At 53.5% G+C, this 22,089-nt stretch overlaps 1 protein-coding gene across 1 annotated transcript in view; it reads left to right on the forward strand.

Annotated features, from left to right (window-relative positions):
- Positions 1–86: 86 nt before the first annotated feature.
- LOC128043711 (mucin-12-like) overlaps positions 87–22,089 on the forward strand; it is a 71,865-nt gene continuing 49,862 nt past the window's right edge. Inside the window, exons 1-3 of the mRNA XM_052636084.1 lie at positions 87–102; positions 7,492–7,548; positions 7,639–7,752. Coding sequence (XP_052492044.1) covers positions 87–102; positions 7,492–7,548; positions 7,639–7,752 — 187 coding nt within the window. The remainder of the gene's footprint in view (positions 103–7,491; positions 7,549–7,638; positions 7,753–22,089) is intronic.

The raw sequence follows: 22,089 nt of genomic DNA on the forward strand, positions 1-22,089 counted from the left end.
GATGCCCTCTGCATCTTAGGACCCCCAACTGGGGTTCCCTAGACCAGGTCCCCTGTTCTGAGTCCCCATCCTTCCTGTCACCCCTAATGGCCCTGGATCCCGGTGGGTGGGGGTGGCCAGTAGGTTCCCAGGTCCCTGAAGATGAGGGGACGAGGGGCCCTGAGGTGGGAAAGCTCCCTCTGCCCCTCCTCCCCATTCCCCTAACTCTCCCTCCTCTCCCGTAGTGCCCCCACTTCCTACCCCTCCCCCGCCTCCCCTCCCCCTTCCTCTCCCTGGCTCACCCCCATCTCTGCTGTAACCTGTGAAGCCAGGAGCCCGGCCTCCTTTGCAGGAAGACCTCACCTGGGAACAGGATGTCTGCAAGTCTCCAGTTCACCCAATTGATCATAATATAGCATTGTAGTTTAATATAGCATTTTCAAAGAAACTGCTGTATGTCTTTTTCTTTCTAATGCTGTGGTCTCTTCACTCAGTTGAGGAGCAAGGATATCAGAGGATATGTTTAGGGGCCTCAGAGTGCTGATTTCTCCCACTGGGGAAGGAAGGGGTCCGTGGCTGGCTCTCTGGGTCCATGACCATCCTCAAAGGGAACATCAAGATTGGAGGACCCATTTTTCCTCAAGGAGTGGGTGGGAGCAGGGGCTGGGAGTCTGTTGGGTTTGTTGTCTGTTCCCCCAGACGTTAAGAGCTCAGGGCTGGCTCAAGGAGGTGGGTGACTCTGGCTAGGTCAGTTTCCATTGGTTCTGATGGGTAAGCCTAGCTCCTCCTCCAGAGACCTGGAGACTCCATAAGACCATGGGGTCCGGGTGAGAGCTGCGAGGGTATTGCCCCAGCATTCTGAGGGGCAAGAGCCAGGGCAGGATGAACTCTGGGGGAGAAGGACAGGTAATGCTTGCTCTCTGCAGTTTCCAGGGACCTCACACCTCCACCCAACTCCCACACCCAGAGAACTCTCCGGACGGCAGGACATGACAGCAGGATACTGCCCTCCTCTGCCAGGCCAGGGCCTGAGGGCGTGGGATCCCCAGACCTCGGCTGTGGTCAGAGAAGGTTAGCGTTTCCTGAGCAGCTCACAGGAGCCACAGTCCAGCACAGCCTCAGGCCCCAACTCTCCGACCCCTCCCTGACCACTGATGCAATACTGCCTAGTTCTTTTGGTTTAGAGAGGAATGTGTTCTCTTTCTTTGCTCTGAGTGAGTGAGTGAAGTCGCTCAGTCGTGTCCGACTCTTTGCGACCCCATGGACTGTAGCCTACCAGGCTCCTTTGTCCATGGGATTTTCCAGGCAATAGTACTGGAGTGGATTGCCATCTCCTTCTCCATTCTTTGCTCTAATGCATGGTAATGTTTGTGGATGTTCTGTTGGCAGCTGCTAAAGAGATCTATTCTCTGTTTTCAGGATGCAGTATTCATTATATAAATCAACTGGACTTGGCCTATCATGTTATTTAGGCTCTTTTGATTCTGTCAGACCCTTTCTACATTTATTTCTCTTCTGATCCATTTGATTTTTTCCTGGGCTTAGAGAAATGAATTAGTTTTCTATTGCTCATATGCTTCTGTCTGTTCCTTCTTCTATTCTGTATAAGTATAGCTCTAAAAACATTAATGCTTTGCATATTGGTACATAGATAACTTTCTTATCATCATTGTGAATTGTACACCCTGCTATTAGAATGCATCTTTTGTGGTACCCAAAATGCCATCTGTAGAAGGAAAAAATTGATAAATAGGGCTTTTTCAAAATTAAAACCTTTGCTCTCTGACAGACACTGTTAAGAGAATGAAATAAACTACAAAATGGGAGAAAATATTCACAGATCATGTATCTGACAAGGAGCTTATATTCAGAATACATAAAAGCACTCTCAAAATTCAACCATAAGAAAATAAATAAAAAATGAGTAAGACTTGAACATATACTTCACCAAAGAGGATATATAGGTAATAAGTAAGAATATCAAAAGATGTTCAACATCATTAGTCATTAAGAAGTGCAAATTAAAACTGCAATGAAGCACCATTACACACCTATGAGAATGGCTAAAATCAAAAAGCACTGACAGTTGGTAAAGTGTTGATGGGGATGAGGAACAAAACTCCTATACATCGCTGCCAAGGCGCAAAACGCTACAGCCACACTCTGGAGAAGAGTTTGGCAGTTTCTTACCAAGTGTCATCTTAAAAAATATTCACCATCTAAATATCGAGAGTTATGTTTTATTCGGTGGGAATTTTTAGAGGAGACAGCATCTCAAGTAACCCTGAGAGAACTTCTCCGAGGAGGTTTAAGGGAGGAGCCAGGTTATATAGAAGTTTTGCAACAAAGGGAAGGTGGGTCTCAACAACAAAAGATTATTGTTAATTAAAGGAAGCCAGAGATCCCAAGTTAGGGAAGTTAGTGCTTTTCTAGGTATGGGAAGATGTGAGGGTCTGGGCTCCCTGGAATCATTCCTCTCATATCCATCTCAGCAATCCAGGGCCAGTAGCCTGTTTTTGTTTTGTTTTACATCCTGAGCTCCCTTGGGGCTCACTGGTAGGGATGGCTGCAGCCTGCGATGACTGCTAAGTCTCAGGTAGTTTTCTCCTTTCTGAGTGTCCTTAGGGCTCCAGGTTAGATATTTACAACTGGCCTTCCGTTTGCATTTCATGGGACATGAAGAAGTGAGCTTCAGGCTGGATAGTTACAACTGTTAGAATTTCCTGAGACAAGAGTTAAATGGGCTCCAGTTAAGGTATTTACAATCAGCCTCCTGTTTGCCCTCTGAAAAGGAAGTAACAACAGAAACTGGGTAAATAGCTAGCCGTTTTTTCTTGTAAACATCCTAAGGTAATAGTCATGGCAGGGACAACGAGGGGCAAAACGCTGTTTGAGTAAAGGATTAAGGAATCTCCACTTACCCCTTTTGGGGACAAGGCTCCTTGGAGGTCAAAAGTCAGGGGATATCTCATTACACGCCATTACACGCCTATGAGAATGGCGTAATGAGTCTTGCTCCTCCCAGAAGCTGTCACTTTGAGATCCATCTTGGCTGAGGGGTAGGTGCCCATCCAGGGTAAATCAGATGTGGCAAAATAAACCAGATAACTGACCCGAAGGAAGACAAAGACCCAGAAGAACTGACCTACATGAATGACTTAACTGCCTCTTTAGGGTTTCCTTGATAACTCAGTTGGTGAAGAATCCTCCTGCCATGCAGGAGACCTGGGTTCGATCCCTGGGTTGGGAGGATCCACTGGAGAAGGGATGGGCTACCCACTCTAGTATTCTGGCTTGGAGAAGTCCATGGACTGTATAGAGCCCCCAAACTCACAAAGGGTCGGATACAACTGAGCCGCTTTTACTTTCATACAGCGCTGCCCCTCACTGGGGGTAACGCCCACACCCTTTCTCTCTAGGTGCGCCTCTCTGCCTTTGGCTCCTATTCTAACTGAGCAAACTGTTTTTCCATGTGCTCTCCCACTTGTGCTATGTCTCAGGTAATGAACTTAGTACCTGCATTTACAGTTTCTGCCTCTGTGATAAATGCATTTTTCATTAGGGGCAAAGATTCAGGGAAACACAGCTTCTAGCCTCTGGCCCTTGCTAGTCTGGCGCCTGGGATTCCTGGTTTTCATCCAGGCTGAGAGTGAAAAGCGTAGTAGCTCCGTCATGTCCAACTCTTTGCGATTCCATGGACTGTAGCCCGCCAGGCTCCTCTGTCTGTGGGATTTCCCAGGCAAGAATACTGAAGTGGGTTGCCATTTCCTTCTTCAGGGGATCCTTCCAACCCAGGGACCGAACCCTGGTCTCCTGCGTTGCAAACAGATTCTTTACCATCTGAGCCACCGGGGAAGCCCCACCCAGGTTCAATTCCTGGGCAGGGAATTAAGATCTCGCTTCAGGCCATCACTCACTGCTGCCTCACCAAGATCAATATGGCAGGAAATATTCCATTTCTCACAGGTAATTTAAATATGCACTAACCATATGACCCCATCAATCCATCTCCTGGGTGTTTGCACGAGAGAAGTGAAATCTTCAGTTCTCAAAGAAATGCCACACACTGGAAACAATTCAAATGTCCATCCAGCAGTGAATGAATGAACTGTGGTATATCCATATTGTAGACTACACCAGCGATAAAATGAAAGATCTAATATTGACACAGCTTTCCAGGTGCTCTGTGGTAAAAAAATCTGCCCACCAAGCAAGAGATGTGGGTTCAATCCCTGGGTCAGGAAGATCCCCTGGAGAAGGAAATGGCAATCCACTCCAGTGGATTCTTGCCTGGGAAATTCTATGGACAGAGGAGCCTGGCAGGCTACAGTCCATGGGATCACAAAGAGTCAGACTTGATTAGCGATTAAACAATGAAATTTTAATATAAGAATTATAACCAGAATACATTTCAGTCCTTGGATTTTTTCCCTCTTTTCCTTTGTATTGCAACTATATCTGTGATCGACACACTGGATCTTTGCTTCCTTTCAAAACATTGTGCTCTAACTGCTCACACTCAGATTGCCAAAACTGTTAGCGCTGGGTGCCCTGGCAGATATGCCAAAGAAAAATAATAAACATTTATAGAAAGAAATGAAAGAATAAAAGAAGAAGAAGAAATCGATTAATATTATGACCTTTGCTTTCTTGTTTGCGTTTGTCTAGGAGACGTTTGGGCATCAAAAGTTTCTGAATCGATAGAAGAATCTGAAAAACAATGATATATGTATATGCATAACTGAATCACTTTGCTGTGCACCTGACACTAACACAGCATTGGAAATTGACTAGGCTGCAATCCAATTAAAGTGTTTTTTTTTTTAAGTTTCTGAATCACTTTGTCTGAGATGTTTCTTTTGAATACAATAGAGTTGAATTTTCCTTTGTGTGCCAATATTAAAGTCTTTTAAAAAAGTGTGTGAATGTGTAGTCGCTCAGTAGTGTCTGACTCTTTGCGACCCCACGGACTGTAGCCTGCCAGGCAAGAATACTGGAGTGAGTAGCCATTTCCTTCTCCAGGGGATCTTCCTGACCCAGGGATCGAACCTGGGTCTCCTACCTTGCAGGTGAATTTTTTTTACCATCTGAGCCACCGGGGAAGCAGCTAATCTAAATTCATTTACTTTTATTTATAGGACAGCTGTTTTCTTTCCTCACATTTTCCCCCCTCTATGCTTTATAACTTAAAAACACTTTTATTGTTTAGATTCTGCTTTCTTTTCTGTATGTTTCTTCTGACAATTTGGAATATTAGGCAATTTTATTGTGGTCACTATTGTAGAATATGGAACTTATATGTAATTCTGTTTCTTTAGGATTTAATTCCCCACTATGAGCAATAATGAGATCAATATATTGATACTTTTCTTCTTCTGGGTTCCCATCCTTCACTTCCTTTGCTTGTATATATTATATTCTCATTTTCTAATTTTTTTAATTCTTTTAGTATAGTTGATTTACAATGTTGGTTTAGATTCCAGTGTACTGGAAAATGATTCAGATATATATATATATATATATATTTTTTTTTTTTCTTTCTCACATTCTCTTTCATTATAGGCTATTACAAGGTACTGAATATAGTTCCCTGTGCCATGCAGTAGGACCGTGCTGTTTATCTTGTTACTTTTCTTAATATTTACCTTTGTATTGTTAGATACTTTTGGAAGTTTATTACTCATTAGTTTTAAATGATGTATATAAATCTCTGGCTGTAAAAGGTAAGGAAGTCATGCCTCCTCTTCCCCTCCCAATTAACCAAACATTATTTTTATGCCACTAGGTTTTATAATAAAAGCATTGTCTTTTAACCATAGCCCTCACATTGCTTTTAGTTTTACTTCATCAATTAGAGAGATTCAGTTAGAGTTAGATTCAGATTAGATTCAGTTAGATTCAGATCAGAGTTACTAGTTTATCCACTCATCTCTTGGCTGACTTTTGGTTGACCGATTTTTTTCTTTTAGTATTTTCAAAAAAGGCTCATGAGAAAAGTATTTTCTAATATTTCCCTCACCTCCATCCCCATCCAATATTTACTAGTTTTTAAAAGCATTTATTTATTGAGCTGGACTATATAATTCAGCTTTCTAGTGTGGACAGTTCAGTGGTTTTTAGTTTATTCACATAGCTGTGCAACTGTTGAAAGCTTTAATTGCTCAGTCGTGGCCAACTCTTTGCAACCCCATGGAAGGTAGCTCACCGTGGGATTTTTCAAGGCAAGAATACTGGAGTGGGCTTCCATTTCCTTCTTCAGGGGATCTTCTCTACCCAGGGACAGAACCCAGGTCTCCTGTACTGCAGGCAGATTCTTTACTGTCTGAGCCACCAGGGAAGCCCCATGCAACTATTACCCCAGTCAAATACAAAGAAACGCAAAAGCACAGCTACAGCACCACCAGACAGGGCTGCGGGGTGGGGGGGATGCTCCCAATTCAGGATACTTTCATGGTGACAGAATACACACCTGCTGAGCTTATGGATATAGGTGCTAAATTCTAGCCAAAGACTAGGGAAAGGTAGCAAAGTTAGCAGGCATGGGGTCTGAGGAGCAATGGTTTCACTGATCCAAAGGAGGCAGAGACAAAGTACAGAATCAATCAATATCATCTGACAAGCCCGCACGCTGCTGGCAGTGAGGGTCAAGGTCCTCAGTTCCTCATAGGTCAGATTATTCTACCCTGCAGGAGGCTAGCCCAATAACAGGGACTTTCCTGGGCATGTGGGGCCCTGGAAGTCTATAGGAGAGGTGCAACAAATTCATTAAGAGTTGGAAATGGGACAGGCAGCCTATGCCCCTGTCTTCAGAGGCCCTGATTGGGCCACCTTCACTGCAGGAATGAGAGCTAAGATGCTCCCGTCCGCCCTCACTACCTGGTGTGGGAAGGGTTAGCCATGCTGAGCCCCGTTGTGACTCACGATATTTATGACGTTGGGCCACCCTTTGCTGATCTGGTGGAAACTGACAAATCCCAGGAATGGGTATAGCCTGGGGGAAAGACCAGAGATGGAGAAGCAGCTCAGAAAGCTAAAGGGGCTATGCTAATGGGCTCTGAAGGGTCAGGGGAAAATGACCTGGAAGCACATGTGGTTTGACCTCATAAATGCGGGGACCCTACCTGAATAGCTGGACCAACAATATATTGCCGGGTGGGTCAACCTGTAGAAAGTCTTAAAACCTGAACAGCAGCTGAGATCTGCCCGCTGTGCTCCAACTGTCCCTCCCCCATGGACTGAGAAGGGCAAGAGTGAGGGTGGAGGGAGTGAAGAAGAACAAGTTTCCATTTCGGCACCCCTCCCGGCTGTAGCTGGAAATGAAACTGAGGACAGGCCCCAGACTCCAAAGTCCAAGGTCTTGGCCAAGTGAGTTCTCCATCCAGTCTTGCAAGTTCTTGGTGGGGGGCCAGCAGAGGGAAGGGCAATGTCCTAGGAACTGCGCTGAGTGGCCCAGGCAGCCTGTGGTTGGAGCTCTTCCTTGGTGACACCCCCTGGGCTTGTCTTATCTTCTAGGTAGTCCACCCTCCCTACAGCAACATCAGATCCAGAGAAGGGGTGGAGGGAAAGGGGGTAGGTGGAGTCCTGCAAAGGTGAAGTTATGCTTAGCTACCACACCCAGCAGGGCAGATACCTTCATCTGGTGCCGTCTCCCCGCTGCAGTCCCCTGTGCTGGCGCTGGCCCTGCTCCCAGCCTCCGTGGTGCCTCCGGACCCATGCAGCTGTTCAGGGTGCTGCGTCTCCTCTGGATGCTCAGGGCCTTCCTGGGGTCCACAGGTGAGGAGGCGCGGTGGGGGAGGGCTGTGGAGACCGTCCTGATGTCCCAGGACAGATTGTGTGTGTGTTTGCGGGGGGGACTCTGAGACCTAAGGAACCAGAGGAGGGGTCCCTCAAAGCTCTCTGTGCGGCCAGAACCGAGGCGGGGGAGGGGAGGGAAGCTGGGTTCCAGGGGTGCTGCTCTCCCCCGGGACCGAGCGGGTTTGCAGGAGTCTGCGTGCGTCAGCTGGAAGGGATAACCTCTTTCTGGAAGAGTGCTCTTCCCACTTGGACTCAGTTTTCAGAGCCCCCTTCGCCCTGTTGCTCCTGCTCCCCCAGCTCGGATGCTTCCTCCAGCCTGGATCCTCTCCCTTTGTGCGTGCCTGCTCAGTCGCTTCAGTGTTGTCTGCCTCTTGGCAACCCCATGGACTGTAGCCCATCGGGCTTCTCTGCCCATGGGATTTCCCAGGCAAGAATACTGGAGTGGGTTGCCATTTTCTTCTCTAGGGGATCTTCCCAATGCAGGGATCGAACCCACGCCTCCTGCATCTCCTGCATTGCAGGCAGATTCTTTACCACTGAGTCCCCGGGGAAGCCCCACCCCTCCCTTTACTTCCATCCATTCAGCCCTCCTGAGGGACCTGCATCTGCCCTAGGAACCCCTCCTTTCTCTGGGGCATCTCCACTTTTGGTCACGGTGGCCCCTCTTCCAGCTCTGCCCCTGACTCTCCTACCCCAACCCAGCCTGCGTTTCTGGACACAGCTGTCCTTGGCAGGGTGGTGGGGGCAGATCCTGATGGCTCCCAACGGGTGATTCTGAGACCAGCTGGTATGGGGTCTCTCCCTCTCCTTAGGAACCTTGGAATTCCTCTGCACTTCCCTTCCCTCTGCTCTTGCCCCAGGCTCTACTCCTGAGCCCCAATCCTAGGCCTTCCCAACACAGAGGTCCCCCCAGTCCACCCTCTCACTTATCTCCAGGGTCGGCTCTTGGCGACCAGGGCTCTGGGCCAGGAATCTTCAGAATCCCCTGCCTTACCTCTGCGACACCCCGGGAAAGCTGAGAAGTGAAATCCCAGCTCTCAAAGACGTGATGAGTCTAGTTGAGGACACTAACCCCAAGAGGGCAGGAGGTCTGGGTGTTTCCTGCTTGTAACTGCTGTGTCTGCTGCTCACCCTCAGCGTCGTGAGATCTTTGACCCTCACTCTTACCACCTACAAGGTGGGGTTGACAATATCTGTAGGGAGGGACTCGTGTTTGTAAACTAATTAATCCCTTGGCTTAAATAGAATAAATGATAGAAAATGTATCTGTGTTTATTATCAACACTCAAGGCTGCGACTTAAAGTCTCAAGGACTCATGCCTGCCTGCTGAGGTGTCTCTTTCTGGAAGTTTCCTTTCTGTCCTGACCCTCAGCAGCGTGTGGTCCAGTCTCCTTGCCCCTCAACCTCAATGAAGTCTGAGCTTCAGTCTGTTTTCCCCTTTGGTATTCTCTTTGAGATTGCTGCTCTCTGACCCCTCGTCTCCTGAATCCCATGATGTGTCTCCACCCCAGGTTTGGCTGGGTTCTCTGTCTCTCTCTCCAAAGAGGAGAGTCAGCCTAGACAGCAGTGGGGTCACAGGGAGGGGCAGAGGTGGGCCAGAGGGTGGGGCACAGAACCAGAAGGGACGAGGACTCTGGGCAGCAGGAGAAGGTGAGAGGAGCAGAGTAAGGGGAACGTGGGTGTGTGAGGAGGAAGGGAGGGAGAGGCAATGGGAGGAGGTAGCATGCTGAAGCTGCGTGCTCAGCACCGCCATCCTGATACTGACCAGGGTTCTTGGATTTCTCCAATCCATAGACATTGACAAGAGGCCAGAGCAAAATTTCAGGCAAGACTTTACTGGGGCCTCTGCTGCAGAAGGGGGAAGCGAGAATAAATAGCAGGTTCCCTTGCTTGCTATTGATAACTCCCCGAGGAGGGGGAGGCAAGCTTGTACCTTATGTGGGGTGATGGTACATGTGTGTCCAGGGGGTGGGCCGGAGGGGTGGTTTAGGTGTTTTGCCCACCGCTTAAGTGGCGTTGTGTGAAGGTGGCATGCGCAGGACCCTGCTCTTTGCTCCTGACTCCCTGCTTTTGCTTCTTTGTTCTGGGCTCTTTAAAAATGGCACTTGAGTTTTTGGTCTCTTTGTATCTTTTGTGTGTAATATTGCCCCAACTGCCAATGCATGCAGTTATTTTAATTCCATATAATAGTCCCATATGGGCTTCCCTGGTGGCTCAGACAGTAAAGAATCCGCCTGCAATGTGGGAGACCTGGGTTTGATCCCTGGGTCAGGAAGATCCCCTGGAGGAGGACATGGCAACCCACTCCAGTATTCCTGCTTGGAGAATCCCGTGGACGGAGGAGCCTGGAGGGCTATAGTCCATGGGGTCCACAAAGACTCAGACCCGACTGAGTGAGCAAGCAGAGTAGCACAGTAGTCCCGTATGGTTTCTTTTTTCTTTCTTTTTTTGTCCCGTATGGTTTCTTTTTTCTTTTTTTTGTCCCATATGGTTTCTTTCTTTCTTTTTTTGTCCCATATGGTTTCTTTTTTCTTTTTTTTTGTCCCATATGGTTTCTTTTTTCTTTTTTTTTTTTGTCCCATATGGTTTCTTTTTTCTTTTTTTTTTTTGTCCCGTATGGTTTCTTTTTTTTTTGTCCCATATGGTTTCTCCGTATTTTGTTGCCCAGGGAGAGCTGTCTCTAGGTGAAATCATTGCAGCACTGAGGTGAAGGGTCCCCGGTCCCTGTCTGTCTCAGTCCCAAGGCTGGAAGACACGTGGGCAAAGGACTAAGGTTTCCTTCCCATCCCAATTCCCTCTTGGTGAGGCTGCCCTGGGGAGCAGCCAGATGTTGGCCTTTGGAGCCCGGAAGGACCCCGGCCCCAAAGTGCTCTGCTGGGGGAATAACTGGTGGCACTTCCTACCTTCTGTGGCGCGTACCCGGAACCTGGGGAACTGAGTGACCTATGCGGCATTAAGGTGACAGGCCGACCCGCCACTGAGGCCCTCTGTTCTACCGCCAATACAGGGACTTCAGCCACGGCCACATCCACCTCTAGTGAGCTCTGGCGCGCTGCTCTGAGGAATCCCACACACCCCAAAGGCACAGCAAAGTGGCCACTGAACAGCCCCCAAACTTCTCCCATTCCTGATGCGAGGGAAAACATACCCAAGACTGTCAGCACCTCCCCCAACTCGAAATCCCTGTCTGAAACGGTGCTCAAATCACCCATCAGTTCCAACCCCCCAACAAGCCCCACGTCCAAATTTGTCTTCAAGGTTGAAACCAGCCCCCCTACCATGATCGTCTATATGGGCTCGACAGAGTGCGTCAATCCGACGAGCCTCATAATCACCACCACTTACCCCACCACCACCTGCGTGAGCCAGACCCAGGTGTCCTTCCCCAGCTCTCACACCACCACCCCTGGGACAGAGACACCACGGACAACCATCAGCAGTACTTATCCCGTGTCAACAACCAAGAGAGTCAGCTCCGCTGTGACCAGTCCCCCCACAGTCACCACTGCAGGGAAAACTCCCACAACCATGGCCCCACCCTCCTCCACTGTAGCCACTGCAGAAATAGGCGAGACAAGGGACCCAACATCTCATGCTTCTTCCACCAAGAAAACCACATTTCTTACAACCACTGATGTTTCTACAGAATCTGTAACGACAGAGATTACTTCTGCGGCCCCAGTCATATCCTCAGACACACCTACAAATACAGACAATTATCCAACAACCATTGCTCCCACTTCAGTGACCACCAATACCTTGACGTCACCCATCAGCAAGCCTCAGTCTTCACCTGCTCTGACCACAGAACCAGTCCCCACTACAGCCTCAAACACTTCCCCTCTATCCACTCTGATAATAACGACCACCCAGGCTACGTCCACCCCTCCACTTCCCACTACTACTATGGCCATGACCCCAACAGAAGTCACTACTCCCACCTCTATTTCAAACCCAGTCACCTCAGTTACGGCAACATTGCCAACCACCTCAATTACAGAAATAGATAAGACTGGGACTCCGAACATAGTAACACCCACATCAATAGCATCACAAAGAACCCCAGGTATCACATCTTCAACCAGCTTCTCTACAGGAAGGAAAACCACGCTAGCCACAACTGAATCCACGTCCAGGAGCACAACTGTCTCAGGGGCCTCCACCACCAATCTCAGCTCCACACTAGCTCTCTCTAGCACCTCACCTACAAGCACAGACACAAATATCATTTCATCTTTTGCCACTAACCAAGATACAGACACAACCTTCAGTGTTGAAGCAACTTCAGCCACCTGGTTGACTACAACATCCATATTCATGGGTGTCCACAGCACAGCGACTGCCTTCCCCTCTAGCAGCACTCTAGCACCATCTCTAGGCACTTCTTCTGCGTCTACCAGCACTACCAGGATCGCTCAGGAAACGAGTGCCACCTCACCGGCTACCAGCACCAGTGCACTGCACACACCCACATCGACTCCTCCCAGCGAAATCTCGACAGAGTTTGTTATGACACAGGTGTTCTCGCCTTTCGCAGTCATATCCTCGGACACTCCCACCAGCACACTACATTCTCCCGCACCCACCACCTCGAATCCCATCGCCACCGATACCCTCACCTTGTCTACGGGGACACCTCACTCTTCACCTGCTACCAGCACAGAGCCCACCTCTCCGTCGAGCCCGAGCACCAGCCCTCTGCCCACCAAGACGACCACACTCCCTCCCACCCTCACCACTGCCGGCACCTCGCCTCCCACAAGCACTCCCACTGGGTCGACCACCCAGGTCGCCACTCCCACGGACACCTCGTCCACCTCCATCACAACTGTGCCCACTACTTCTACCGAACAAACCACCAAGGGCTCGAATACTCATTCGGTAGCCACATTCGTCCCAACGACATCACAAACCACCACAGCCCTCACCTCTTCAACCATCTACTCCACCAGCAACACAGCCTCATCTCCATTCACATCATCCCTCCCGGCCGCCACCAGCCTGCAGACATCCACGACTGCACCTCCCTCCTCTGTCAGTACAGAAGCCCCTACCCTGACCCCAGCCACCACTGAGTCCACACCCACGAGCACCACTGGCTCAGTGAGCTCCACAGGTGACCGCACCTCCACACCTGTGCTCTCAAGCACCTCACCCACCACCACAAACAACATCCCATCTTCCCCCACCACCCATATGACAGACACAACCTTCAGTGTGGTCACAAACTCAGTCGCCGTGCCTACTGAGACATCCACCCTCACTATCACCCACAGCACAGTGACTTCCTTCCCCTCTACCACCATTCAAGCTCCATCTCTACGCACTTCTGCTGCGTCTACCAGCACTACCAGGACCGCTCAGGCAACGAGTGCCACCTCACCGGCCACAAGCACCAGTGCCCTGCACCCGACCACAGCGACTCCTCCCAGTGACACCTCCAGCCAGCCTGTCACCACGGAGGTGTCCTCTCCTCCATCAGTCACATCCTCGGCCACTCCCACCAGCACACTACATTCTCCCGCACCCACCACCTCGAATCCCATCGCCACCGATACCCTCACCTTGTCTACGGGGACGCCTCACACTTCACCTGCTACCAGCACAGAGCCCACCTCTCCGTCGAGCCCGAGCACCAGCCCTCTGCCCACCAAGACGACCACACTCCCTCCCACCCTCACCACTGCCGGCACCTCGCCTCCCACAAGCACTCCCACTGGGTCGACCACCCAGGTCGCCACTCCCACGGACACCTCGTCCACCTCCATCACAACTGTGCCCACTACTTCTACCGAACAAACCACCAAGGGCTCGAATACTCATTCGGTAGCCACATTCGTCCCAACGACATCACAAACCACCACAGCCCTCACCTCTTCAACCATCTACTCCACCAGCAACACAGCCTCATCTCCATTCACATCATCCCTCCCGGCCACCACCAGCCTGCAGACATCCACGACTGCACCTCCCTCCTCTGTCAGTACCAAAGCCCCTACCCTGACCCCAGCCACCACTGAGTCCACACCCACGAGCACCACTGGCTCAGTGAGCTCCACAGGTGACCGCACCTCCACACCTGTGCTCTCAAGCACCTCACCCACCACCACAAATAACATCCCATCTTCCCTCACCACCCATATGACAGACACAACCTTCAGTGTGGTCACAAACTCAGTCACCGTGCCTACTGAGACATCCACCCTCACTATCACCCACAGCACAGTGACTCCCTTCCCCTCTACCACCATTCAAGCTCCATCTCTACGCACTTCTGCTGCGTCTACCGGCACTACCAGGACCGCTCAGGCAACGAGTGCCACCTCACCGGCTACAAGCACCAGTGCCCTGCACACGACCACAGCGACTCCTCCCAGTGACACCTCCAGCCAGCCTGTCACCACGGAGGTGTCCTCTCCTCCATCAGTCACATCCTCGGCCACTCCCACCAGCACACTACATTCTCCCGCACCCACCACCTCGAATCCCATCGCCACTGATACCCTCAACTTGTCTACGGGGACGCCTCACACTTCACCTGCTACCAGCACAGAGCCCACCTCTCCGTCGAGCCCGAGCACCAGCCCTCTGCCCACCAAGACGACCACACTCCCTCCCACCCTCACCACTGCCGGCACCTCGCCTCCCACAAGCACTCCCACTGGGTCCACCACCCAGGTCGCCACTCCCACGGACACCTCGTCCACCTCCATCACAACTGTGCCCACTACTTCTACCGAACAAACCACCAAGGGCTCGAATACTCATTCGGTAGCCACATTCGTCCCAACGACATCACAAACCACCACAGCCCTCACCTCTTCAACCATCTACTCCACCAGCAACACAGCCTCATCTCCATTCACATCATCCCTCCCGGCCGCCACCAGCCTGCAGACATCCACGACTGCACCTCCCTCCTCTGTCAGTACCGAAGCCCCTACCCTGACCCCAGCCACCACTGAGTCCACACCCACGAGCACCACTGGCTCAGTGAGCTCCACAGGTGACCGCACCTCCACACCTGTGCTCTCAAGCACCTCACCCACCACCACAAATAACATCCCATCTTCCCTCACCACCCATATGACAGACACAACCTTCAGTGTGGTCACAAACTCAGTCACCGTGCCTACTGAGACATCCACCCTCACTATCACCCACAGCACAGTGACTCCCTTCCCCTCTACCACCATTCAAGCTCCATCTCTACGCACTTCTGCTGCGTCTACCGGCACTACCAGGACCGCTCAGGCAACGAGTGCCACCTCACCGGCTACAAGCACCAGTGCCCTGCACACGACCACAGCGACTCCTCCCAGTGACACCTCCAGCCAGCCTGTCACCACGGAGGTGTCCTCTCCTCCATCAGTCACATCCTCGGCCACTCCCACCAGCACACTACATTCTCCCGCACCCACCACCTCGAATCCCATCGCCACTGATACCCTCAACTTGTCTACGGGGACGCCTCACACTTCACCTGCTACCAGCACAGAGCCCACCTCTCCGTCGAGCCCGAGCACCAGCCCTCTGCCCACCAAGACGACCACACTCCCTCCCACCCTCACCACTGCCGGCACCTCGCCTCCCACAAGCACTCCCACTGGGTCCACCACCCAGGTCGCCACTCCCACGGACACCTCGTCCACCTCCATCACAACTGTGCCCACTACTTCTACCGAACAAACCACCAAGGGCTCGAATACTCATTCGGTAGCCACATTCGTCCCAACGACATCACAAACCACCACAGCCCTCACCTCTTCAACCATCTACTCCACCAGCAACACAGCCTCATCTCCATTCACATCATCCCTCCCGGCCGCCACCAGCCTGCAGACATCCACGACTGCACCTCCCTCCTCTGTCAGTACCGAAGCCCCTACCCTGACCCCAGCCACCACTGAGTCCACACCCACGAGCACCACTGGCTCAGTGAGCTCCACAGGTGACCGCACCTCCACACCTGTGCTCTCAAGCACCTCACCCACCACCACAAACAACATCCCATCTTCCCCCACCACCCATATGACAGACACAACCTTCAGTGTGGTCACAAACTCAGTCGCCGTGCCTACTGAGACATCCACCCTCACTATCACCCACAGCACAGTGACTTCCTTCCCCTCTACCACCATTCAAGCTCCATCTCTACGCACTTCTGCTGCGTCTACCAGCACTACCAGGACCGCTCAGGCAACGAGTGCCACCTCACCGGCCACAAGCACCAGTGCCCTGCACCCGACCACAGCGACTCCTCCCAGTGACACCTCCAGCCAGCCTGTCACCACGGAGGTGTCCTCTCCTCCATCAGTCACATCCTCGGCCACTCCCACCAGCACACTACATTCTCCCGCACCCACCACCTCGAATCCCATCGCCACCGATACCCTCACCTTGTCTACGGGGACGCCTCACACTTCACCTGCTACCAGCACAGAGCCCACCTCTCCGTCGAGCCCGAGCACCAGCCCTCTGCCCACCAAGACGACCACACTCCCTCCCACCCTCACCACTGCCGGCACCTCGCCTCCCACAAGCACTCCCACTGGGTCCACCACCCAGGTCGCCACTCCCACGGACACCTCGTCCACCTCCATCACAACTGTGCCCACTACTTCTACCGAACAAACCACCAAGGGCTCGAATACTCATTCGGTAGCCACATTCGTCCCAACGACATCACAAACCACCACAGCCCTCACCTCTTCAACCATCTACTCCACCAGCAACACAGCCTCATCTCCATTCACATCATCCCTCCAGGCCGCCACCAGCCTGCAGACATCCACGACTGCACCTCCCTCCTCTGTCAGTACCGAAGCCCCTACCCTGACCCCAGCCACCACTGAGTCCACACCCACGAGCACCACTGGCTCAGTGAGCTCCACAGGTGACCGCACCTCCACACCTGTGCTCTCAAGCACCTCACCCACCACCACAAACAACATCCCATCTTCCCCCACCACCCATATGACAGACACAACCTTCAGTGTGGTCACAAACTCAGTCACCGTGCCTACTGAGACATCCACCCTCACTATCACCCACAGCACAGTGACTTCCTTCCCCTCTACCACCATTCAAGCTCCATCTCTACGCACTTCTGCTGCGTCTACCAGCACTACCAGGACCGCTCAGGCAACGAGTGCCACCTCACCGGCCACAAGCACCAGTGCCCTGCACCCGACCACAGCGACTCCTCCCAGTGACACCTCCAGCCAGCCTGTCACCACGGAGGTGTCCTCTCCTCCATCAGTCACATCCTCGGCCACTCCCACCAGCACACTACATTCTCCCGCACCCACCACCTCGAATCCCATCGCCACCGATACCCTCACCTTGTCTACGGGGACGCCTCACACTTCACCTGCTACCAGCACAGAGCCCACCTCTCCGTCGAGCCCGAGCACCAGCCCTCTGCCCACCAAGACGACCACACTCCCTCCCACCCTCACCACTGCCGGCACCTCGCCTCCCACAAGCACTCCCACTGGGTCCACCACCCAGGTCGCCACTCCCACGGACACCTCGTCCACCTCCATCACAACTGTGCCCACTACTTCTACCGAACAAACCACCAAGGGCTCGAATACTCATTCGGTAGCCACATTCGTCCCAACGACATCACAAACCACCACAGCCCTCACCTCTTCAACCATCTACTCCACCAGCAACACAGCCTCATCTCCATTCACATCATCCCTCCAGGCCGCCACCAGCCTGCAGACATCCACGACTGCACCTCCCTCCTCTGTCAGTACAGAAGCCCCTACCCTGACCCCAGTCACCACTGAGTCCACACCCACGAGCTGCACTGGCTCAGTGAGCTCCACAGGTGACCGCACCTCCACACCTGTGCTCTCAACCACCTCACCCACCACCACAAACAACATCCCATCTTCCCCCACCACCCATATGACAGACACAACCTTCAGTGTGGTCACAAACTCAGTCACTGTGCCTACTGAGACATCCACCCTCACTATCACCCACAGCACAGTGACTCCCTTCCCCTCTACCACCATTCAAGCTCCATCTCTACGCACTTCTGCTGCGTCTACCAGCACTACCAGGACCGCTCAGGCAACGAGTGCCACCTCACCGGCTACAAGCACCAGTGCCCTGCACCCGACCACAGCGACTCCTCCCAGTGACACCTCCAGCCAGACTGTCACCACGGAGGTGTCCTCTCCTCCATCAGTCACATCCTCGGCCACTCCCACCAGCACACTACATTCTCCCGCACCCACCACCTCGAATCCCATCGCCACCGATACCCTCACCTTGTCTACGGGGACGCCTCACTCTTCACCTGCTACCAGCACAGAGCCCACCTCTCCGTCGAGCCCGAGCACCAGCCCTCTGCCCACCAAGACGACCACACTCCCTCCCACCCTCACCACTGCCGGCACCTCGCCTCCCACAAGCACTCCCACTGGGTCCACCACCCAGGTCGCCACTCCCACGGACACCTCGTCCACCTCCATCACAACTGTGCCCACTACTTCTACCGAACAAACCACCAAGGGCTCGAATACTCATTCGGTAGCCACATTCGTCCCAACGACATCACAAACCACCACAGCCCTCACCTCTTCAACCATCTACTCCACCAGCAACACAGCCTCATCTCCATTCACATCATCCCTCCCGGCCGCCACCAGCCTGCAGACATCCACGACTGCACCTCCCTCCTCTGTCAGTACCGAAGCCCCTACCCTGACCCCAGCCACCACTGAGTCCACACCCACGAGCACCACTGGCTCAGTGAGCTCCACAGGTGACCGCACCTCCACACCTGTGCTCTCAAGCACCTCACCCACCACCACAAATAACATCCCATCTTCCCCCACCACCCATATGACAGACACAACCTTCAGTGTGGTCACAAACTCAGTCACCGTGCCTACTGAGACATCCACCCTCACTATCACCCACAGCACAGTGACTCCCTTCCCCTCTACCACCATTCAAGCTCCATCTCTACGCACTTCTGCTGCGTCTACCAGCACTACCAGGACCGCTCAGGCAACGAGTGCCACCTCACCGGCCACAAGCACCAGTGCCCTGCACCCGACCACAGCGACTCCTCCCAGTGACACCTCCAGCCAGCCTGTCACCACGGAGGTGTCCTCTCCTCCATCAGTCACATCCTCGGCCACTCCCACCAGCACACTACATTCTCCCGCACCCACCACCTCGAATCCCATCGCCACCGATACCCTCACCTTGTCTACGGGGACGCCTCACTCTTCACCTGCTACCAGCACAGAGCCCACCTCTCCGTCGAGCCCGAGCACCAGCCCTCTGCCCACCAAGACGACCACACTCCCTCCCACCCTCACAACTGCCGGCACCTCGCCTCCCACAAGCACTCCCACTGGGTCCACCACCCAGGTCGCCACTCCCACGGACACCTCGTCCACCTCCATCACAACTGTGCCCACTACTTCTACCGAACAAACCACCAAGGGCTCAAATACTCATTCGGTAGCCACATTCGTCCCAACGACATCACAAACCACCACAGCCCTCACCTCTTCAACCATCTACTCCACCAGCAACACAGCCTCATCTCCATTCACATCATCCCTCCCGGCCGCCACCAGCCTGCAGACATCCACGACTGCACCTCCCTCCTCTGTCAGTACCGAAGCCCCTACCCTGACCCCAGCCACCACTGAGTCCACACCCACGAGCACCACTGGCTCAGTGAGCTCCACAGGTGACCGCACCTCCACACCTGTGCTCTCAAGCACCTCACCCACCACCACAAACAACATCCCATCTTCCCCCACCACCCATATGACAGACACAACCTTCAGTGTGGTCACAAACTCAGTCACCGTGCCTACTGAGACATCCACCCTCACTATCACCCACAGCACAGTGACTTCCTTCCCCTCTACCACCATTCAAGCTCCATCTCTACGCACTTCTGCTGCGTCTACCAGCACTACCAGGACCGCTCAGGCAACGAGTGCCACCTCACCGGCCACAAGCACCAGTGCCCTGCACCCGACCACAGCGACTCCTCCCAGTGACACCTCCAGCCAGACTGTCACCACGGAGGTGTCCTCTCCTCCATCAGTCACATCCTCGGCCACTCCCACCAGCACATTACATTCTCCCCCACCCACCACCTCGAATCCCATCGCCACCGATACCCTCACCTTGTCTACGGGGACGCCTCACTCTTCACCTGCTACCAGCACAGAGCCCACCTCTCCGTCGAGCCCGAGCACCAGCCCTCTGCCCACCAAGACGACCACACTCCCTCCCACCCTCACCACTGCCGGCACCTCGCCTCCCACAAGCACTCCCACTGGGTCCACCACCCAGGTCGCCACTCCCACGGACACCTCGTCCACCTCCATCACAACTGTGCCCACTACTTCTACCGAACAAACCACCAAGGGCTCGAATACTCATTCGGTAGCCACATTCGTCCCAACGACATCACAAACCACCACAGCCCTCACCTCTTCAACCATCTACTCCACCAGCAACACAGCCTCATCTCCATTCACATCATCCCTCCCGGCCGCCACCAGCCTGCAGACATCCACGACTGCACCTCCCTCCTCTGTCAGTACCGAAGCCCCTACCCTGACCCCAGCCACCACTGAGTCCACACCCACGAGCACCACTGGCTCAGTGAGCTCCACAGGTGACCGCACCTCCACACCTGTGCTCTCAAGCACCTCACCCACCACCACAAATAACATCCCATCTTCCCCCACCACCCATATGACAGACACAACCTTCAGTGTGGTCACAAACTCAGTCACCGTGCCTACTGAGACATCCACCCTCACTATCACCCACAGCACAGTGACTCCCTTCCCCTCTACCACCATTCAAGCTCCATCTCTACGCACTTCTGCTGCGTCTACCAGCACTACCAGGACCGCTCAGGCAACGAGTGCCACCTCACCGGCCACAAGCACCAGTGCCCTGCACCCGACCACAGCGACTCCTCCCAGTGACACCTCCAGCCAGCCTGTCACCACGGAGGTGTCCTCTCCTCCATCAGTCACATCCTCGGCCACTCCCACCAGCACACTACATTCTCCCGCACCCACCACCTCGAATCCCATCGCCACCGATACCCTCACCTTGTCTACGGGGACGCCTCACTCTTCACCTGCTACCAGCACAGAGCCCACCTCTCCGTCGAGCCCGAGCACCAGCCCTCTGCCCACCAAGACGACCACACTCCCTCCCACCCTCACCACTGCCGGCACCTCGCCTCCCACAAGCACTCCCACTGGGTCCACCACCCAGGTCGCCACTCCCACGGACACCTCGTCCACCTCCATCACAACTGTGCCCACTACTTCTACCGAACAAACCACCAAGGGCTCAAATACTCATTCGGTAGCCACATTCGTCCCAACGACATCACAAACCACCACAGCCCTCACCTCTTCAACCATCTACTCCACCAGCAACACAGCCTCATCTCCATTCACATCATCCCTCCCGGCCGCCACCAGCCTGCAGACATCCACGACTGCACCTCCCTCCTCTGTCAGTACCGAAGCCCCTACCCTGACCCCAGCCACCACTGAGTCCACACCCACGAGCACCACTGGCTCAGTGAGCTCCACAGGTGACCGCACCTCCACACCTGTGCTCTCAAGCACCTCACCCACCACCACAAACAACATCCCATCTTCCCCCACCACCCATATGACAGACACAACCTTCAGTGTGGTCACAAACTCAGTCACCGTGCCTACTGAGACATCCACCCTCACTATCACCCACAGCACAGTGACTTCCTTCCCCTCTACCACCATTCAAGCTCCATCTCTACGCACTTCTGCTGCGTCTACCAGCACTACCAGGACCGCTCAGGCAACGAGTGCCACCTCACCGGCCACAAGCACCAGTGCCCTGCACCCGACCACAGCGACTCCTCCCAGTGACACCTCCAGCCAGCCTGTCACCACGGAGGTGTCCTCTCCTCCATCAGTCACATCCTCGGCCACTCCCACCAGCACATTACATTCTCCCCCACCCACCACCTCGAATCCCATCGCCACCGATACCCTCACCTTGTCTACGGGGACGCCTCACTCTTCACCTGCTACCAGCACAGAGCCCACCTCTCCGTCGAGCCCGAGCACCAGCCCTCTGCCCACCAAGACGACCACACTCCCTCCCACCCTCACCACTGCCGGCACCTCGCCTCCCACAAGCACTCCCACTGGGTCCACCACCCAGGTCGCCACTCCCACGGACACCTCGTCCACCTCCATCACAACTGTGCCCACTACTTCTACCGAACAAACCACCAAGGG

Source organism: Budorcas taxicolor, chromosome 2 (assembly GCF_023091745.1).
Source record: "Budorcas taxicolor isolate Tak-1 chromosome 2, Takin1.1, whole genome shotgun sequence".
NCBI lineage: Eukaryota > Metazoa > Chordata > Mammalia > Artiodactyla > Bovidae > Budorcas > Budorcas taxicolor.